This window comes from Nyctibius grandis, chromosome 12, assembly GCF_013368605.1.
Source record: "Nyctibius grandis isolate bNycGra1 chromosome 12, bNycGra1.pri, whole genome shotgun sequence".
Lineage (NCBI taxonomy): Eukaryota > Metazoa > Chordata > Aves > Nyctibiiformes > Nyctibiidae > Nyctibius > Nyctibius grandis.
Genome location: NC_090669.1, coordinates 1,972,228 through 1,977,353, shown reverse-complemented (window position 1 = coordinate 1,977,353; position 5,126 = coordinate 1,972,228). Strand labels below are relative to the sequence as shown.

The window sequence follows — 5,126 nt, the reverse complement described above, 5'->3', positions numbered from 1 at the left end:
ATGGGGCACCACAGGACAGCCATGCCCCAGATCACTTTTGCAGCTGGGCAATGGAGTCAGGAAAGGGTTAAAGCCCCCCCACCAGCAACAACTTTTCGAAGGAGGAACATTGGATCTCGGAAAGAGCATTTAGGGGCACAGACAGCCACAAACTCCCTCTGACCTGCTCAAAGAAGGGCTAATATCTCCCCCCCCACCCCAGCCCACCACTGGTAGACACTTAGTGGTAGACCCTCACTGTGGGTGAGGCTGAAAGCAGCCCAGAAGAAGACCACCTCTTCCTCCTCCTGTGTTTTCAAAAGCAGGTGGCTGGGATGCAGGAGGTGCAATGCAGAGAGCAAGCCCACCCAAGCCACATGCGCGACCCCAGCACATCCCTCGTGGTGTGGGCAGGGCCAGCGCCGTGGCTGAGGCACCTGCCAACAACCCCTGGGGGTTGTTGAGGGAGCCTGGCTCCAAACTGATGACCGTGGCGGTGGGTGTCTCACTGGGAAGCCTGGCACTGCCACCCAGGCAGCACTGCAGCAGGCTCTGCCCGTGCCTGGGGTCGGGGTGACAGCACCCCAGCACCCGCAGCAGCAGCCACCCCATCCCGGAGCCGCCGTCCCAGCCCTGTTCCCAGGGATGGTTACCAGGAGCTCGTGTGTTTGGTTGCAAACAGAGCAGGAGCGGGAGCCAGGCGCTGTTTGTGTACCTGCAGTTGCTCAGGCAACTCGGGGCAAAGCCAGGAGCTGCCAAAAGCGCCGGCGGCCAGGGCCGAGCCCGCGGCACGGCTCCCCTAGGGCGGCACGGCCAGCCAAGCCTCCCACCGCCCGGGTGGGCGAGCGGGCAACGGGGGGTCTCGCTGAAAACAACCAGACCGGGGGGCATCAGTGCGGAGGGGGTTTTATTGCAGAGCCGGGTTACAGCGCGGGTCTGCAGCATCCTTTGGTTTGGGCTTCACGCAGGTGGCGGGAGGCCGCGGGGGGTCAGGTCAGGGACCTTTGGTGACACCAAGCTCTGCCGGGGTCTGAGCCTCCTGTGGCAAAGCCGGGGCAGCCCCGTGGCAAGGGCACAGGCAGGCACTGGTGGGGAAGGAAGGCGGCGGCTGTGGTGTAACTGGTGTGGGGTCAAGGCAGGTCCCCGGGAGGTCTGCAGGGAGGAGAGGCTGCAGTCCCCGGTGGGACGGGCAGGGAGGGTGCCCCGAAAGCCGGGGCTGAGGTAGGGAAGGTCTGGGTGCCAGCGGGGCGGGGGGGCCCTGAGGAGCAGTGCTGTTAGTACGGCGGGTGCTGCTGGCAGCGGGGGACTGGGGGTGACAGCACAGGGGACAGGAGGGGCTGGGGGGACACAGAGCGCTGGGGCAGAGGACGCGGCGCGGCAACTTCCCGATCACATCAGCGCTGGGCGGCTGACACCCCGCCAGCCCGGGGCTGGCCCCAGCACGGCCTCCCGGGCCCCACGTCACCCAGGCACGTCCCAAGGCTGACGTGAGCGCCGGCCCCACGGCCGAGGCGCAGGGACCGGGGCGGTGGGTGCCACGGGCACCCGGCCCTACTTTTTCACTTTGGCGTCGTAGGTGCCTGCGTTCTTGTAGGCGCTGACGTAGCCGCTGGTGTCCACGATGTTCTCCCGCCCGCTCTTGCCCTTGCCCTTGCCGCTCTCGTCGAAGCGCTCCTTGTGGGAGCCCGTGTACTTGGAGGTGTCCGTCAGCCTCTCCACGGCCCCCACCGTCTTGGCTTTCTGCGGTGGGGAGACGAGACACGGGAGTCAAGAACACGCCCCGTCCCCTTCATCCCTCACCCCTGACACCCACCCAGGACCCTGCCGTGCCCACGGGACCTGGGCAATCCCCAGCCCACCCAGGGCCACGGGGTCCCCTGGCAAGCGTTAGCGCTGCAGCCAGAGCTCTGTCCTCCCCTCCTGACCACCCTCCTGCTCCCAGGGGCTCTTCACTCACCGTGACGCCCACGTTGATGGGCTCCTTCCCTGCCACCAGCTGGCAGATGGCTTCGTACGCCTCCTCTTTGCTCTTGTCCTTAAACCTCTTGGGGGCCAGCTCCTCCAGCGCCTTCTTGAACTCCTCGTAGTTGATGACGCGGGCTGTCTTCCCTCTGCAAGAACAAACCCCAGCACGGCTTCAGGTTGTGCCTCCAAACGGGGCTGCAGCAGGATGAGCTGCAGCGGGGAGACCCCGGTCTTCTCCCCCGCCAGTCTCCGGCCCCTCGCCCACCTCTGAAACACCGCTATGGCCAGGGCAATCCTGGCTGAATGGGTCAGGCTGGGCACATCAGTGCTGAGCTCCAGGAGCTTTTCAGCCACGTGCTGTTAAAAGTCCCCGGTACAAAAAACCTCTCCCCTGGGACGTGGGTGGCAGGAGGGGACACACATCCATCCCCACCGCTCCCAGCCTGCCTGGATGCCCAGCACCCACTCTCCCCTGGCAGGCAGCAGTCTTTCTCTGGCCAAATTCAGAAGGAGGTGCACAGAGCATCTCTCCCACGAGCATCCATTCCTCACCTCTGGGGCAGCGACGTGCTGAAAACCTCCCGGTGCTCAGACCCTCCCGGCCCCACCAGGGAACAAGGGGATACCCAGACAGAGGGAGCAGGTTCTCCACCCATCCTTGCTCCTGCACCCTGGTGCAGAGCATCAGGTGTCACCATGTCCTTGGGGACCCCAAAAGCAGCCGCCAGGTGCCTTTAGCTCTTCAGCTGCCCCCTGAGGAGCAAAGACCAGAGTCCTCCCCACGCTCAGGTGCCACATCACACCGGACACCCTTGAGCACGCTCCTCTGCTCCCTGTGGCACCTTCTTGCTAGGTGGGAACCTGGCAGAACTGGCCAGGCCCACCCCAATGCCTGGGAGCAGGGGCACAGCCTGTGCACCAAAACCTGAGCCTCCAACCCCCCAAATTTGGATTAATTTATTATGAGGTCTTGCAAAAGCAGCCACACAAACTCCCTGAAGGCAGGGTGTCACAGGGCAGCACCCACTGCTCCACGATGGAGGGACCATGGGTGGCCTGGGCACGCAGCTGGGGTAACCCCACCTCCCCAGGGACCACCACACCAGGCACGGCCACCCTGCCCACACCGCGAGGGCATCCCCACCCTCCTGGAGACCCCGAAAAGCCGAGTCACTTACTTCACCTTGGAGAAGACAATGTCCACGTCGGTGCTGGTGACGCTTTTGCCGTCGGTGACTTTGCAATCTTTGCACAGCTTGGCCCAGTTCTTCCCGTTCATTTCTTGCCCCGTAGCCTTGGTGTCACCGTAGATGGCAAATTTACGGAAGCTCTCCTCCAGGGACGCCATCTCAGCGCTCCCGGCCATGGGGCTGCGGGGTGGGGGTGCAGAGGGGCCCGTCACTGCCCAGGCTCTGGCTGGCTGCAGCGGCAGAGCTCAGGAGGAGGAAGGCTGGCGAGGGCGGAGGGACTGCGGCGGCAGCGGGGCGTTGGCAGAGCCTGCACGCGTGGGGCGAGGGCTGGCGGCAGCCCAAGGCCAACGGCCGAGGGGTGTTTGGGGGGGATGGAGGTTGCGATGGGGAGCTGTGAGCAGCGGGGCTGGCGAGGAGCGAGCGCATCAGCCCATCCCCGTGGGAGCACTCGTGGGGAATGACGCAATGCGGCCGCCTCCTGCTCCCCGACCGTGACAAATGGCACCGCTGGCCGCTTCCAGCCCCGCTCCTCCCCCTGCCCGGAGCTGGCAGCACCCCAGCTCTGCCACCTGCCCCCCAGGGCTGGGCCAAACGGGGAGCCCCGCAGCCAGCGGCACTGGGGTGACAAGTCCCAGAGTGGTCTCCTCGCCCCCACCATCCCGGCTCCCCGCCTGCCGTCACCTCGCCAACTCGCCCTGCCAGCACCCGGCGCAGCGGCACCCAGGGGTGGCCCCAGCACCCCGAGGTGCAGCACAGGCACCTCACCCGCTTCCCCGGGTGATGGGGGGGGGGGCAGGATCGTCCCCCCGGGTCCTTGGCGACAGCCGGAGAGCCGGGAGGATGGAGCAGCGGGCTGGGGCTGCCTGGCGACCGTCGCTAGGGAGGAGCGGCGTTACCGGGCGACCGTCGCTAGGGAGGAGCTCGGGGCGGGCCGGGGCGGCTGCTGGTCCCCGCCTGTCCCCGGGCTCCCGCGGGGCACCCACCGCCCCGGCTCCGCTCCGCCCGGCCGGCCCCGGGACCCCGCCCGCCCCGGGGGTCACCGCCGGCGGTTGGTGGGGGGGTGCCGGCCCCGGTCCCCGCCCTCCCCCGCGCACCGGCCCCGGGGCGGGCAGCAGCGGGCGGCGGGGGTGGGGGGCCGGAGGGTCCCGCTGCCGCCGCGCCCCGGGGCCGGGGGGGGGTCCCGGCCCCGCCGCGCTCGGTCTCTCGCTCACTCACCTCCCGGCGCCGCGCTCTGAGGCGGGGGGAGCGGCCGCCGCAGCCTCTTTAAGGCGCCGCCATGGCGACGGGAGGGGCCGCGGGCCGCGCCCGCACGGGGCTGGGGGCCGCCCCCGCCCGCCCCCCCCGGGCCCGGCACGGCCGGGGAGCGCCCCGGGGCGGGGAGACCGAGCCCGGGCAGCCGCCACGGACGCCCCCGGGACACGCTCCGCCAGCCCACGAGGCCCTGCTGCTCCCCGCAAAGCCCCTCCATCACCCCACGAAGCCCTGCTGGCACCCCACAAGGTCCCTCCATCACCCCACAAGGTCCCTCCATCACCCCACGAAGCCCTGCTGGCACCCCACAAGGTCCCTCCATCACCCCACAAGGTCCCTCCATCACCCCACGAAGCCCTGCTGGCACCCCACAAGGTCCCTCCATCACCCCACAAGGTCCCTCCATCACCCCACGAAGCTCTGCTGGCACCCCACAAGGTCCCTCCATCACCCCACAAGGTCCCTCCATCACCCCACGAAGCCCTGCTGGCACCACACAAGGTCCCTCCAGCACCCCATGAAGCCCCTTCACCACCCCACGAAGCCCCTCCATCACCCCACAAGGCCCTACTGGCACCCCTCAAGGTCCCTTTCACCACCCTATGAATCTCCTCCATCAGCCCACAAGCCCTACCAGCACCCCACAAGCTCCCTCCATCACCCCACGAAGCCCCTTCACCACCCCACGAAGTCCCTCCACCACCTCACGAGGCCCCACCATCACCCCACAAGGTCTTTCCT

At 67.9% G+C, this 5,126-nt stretch overlaps 1 protein-coding gene across 1 annotated transcript; it reads right to left on the bottom strand.

Moving 5' to 3' along the window:
- Positions 1 to 868: 868 nt before the first annotated feature.
- Positions 869 to 4,407, bottom strand: TPPP3 (tubulin polymerization promoting protein family member 3). Its single transcript, XM_068411357.1, has 4 exons — positions 4,350 to 4,407; positions 3,123 to 3,314; positions 1,937 to 2,090; positions 869 to 1,719 (listed from the first exon to the last, which is right to left on the bottom strand). The coding sequence occupies exons 2-4, from the start codon at positions 3,308 to 3,310 to the stop codon at positions 1,531 to 1,533; spliced, it is 531 nt and encodes a 176-aa protein (XP_068267458.1). The 5' UTR covers positions 3,311 to 3,314; positions 4,350 to 4,407; the 3' UTR covers positions 869 to 1,530.
- Between the last annotated feature and the right edge of the window lie 719 nt (positions 4,408 to 5,126).

Excerpts from the sequence above, each read along its gene's own strand:
- TPPP3 (XM_068411357.1), bottom strand. The coding sequence starts at position 3,310 with ATGGCCGGGAGCGCTGAGATGGCGTCCCTGGAGGAGAGCTTCCGTAAA. Across the intron at positions 2,091-3,122 it reads ATTGTCTTCTCCAAGGTGAA|AGGGAAGACAGCCCGCGTCA; the intron begins GTAAGTGACTCG and ends TTGTTCTTGCAG. Across the intron at positions 1,720-1,936 it reads CCATCAACGTGGGCGTCACG|AAAGCCAAGACGGTGGGGGC; the intron begins GTGAGTGAAGAG and ends TCCCCACCGCAG.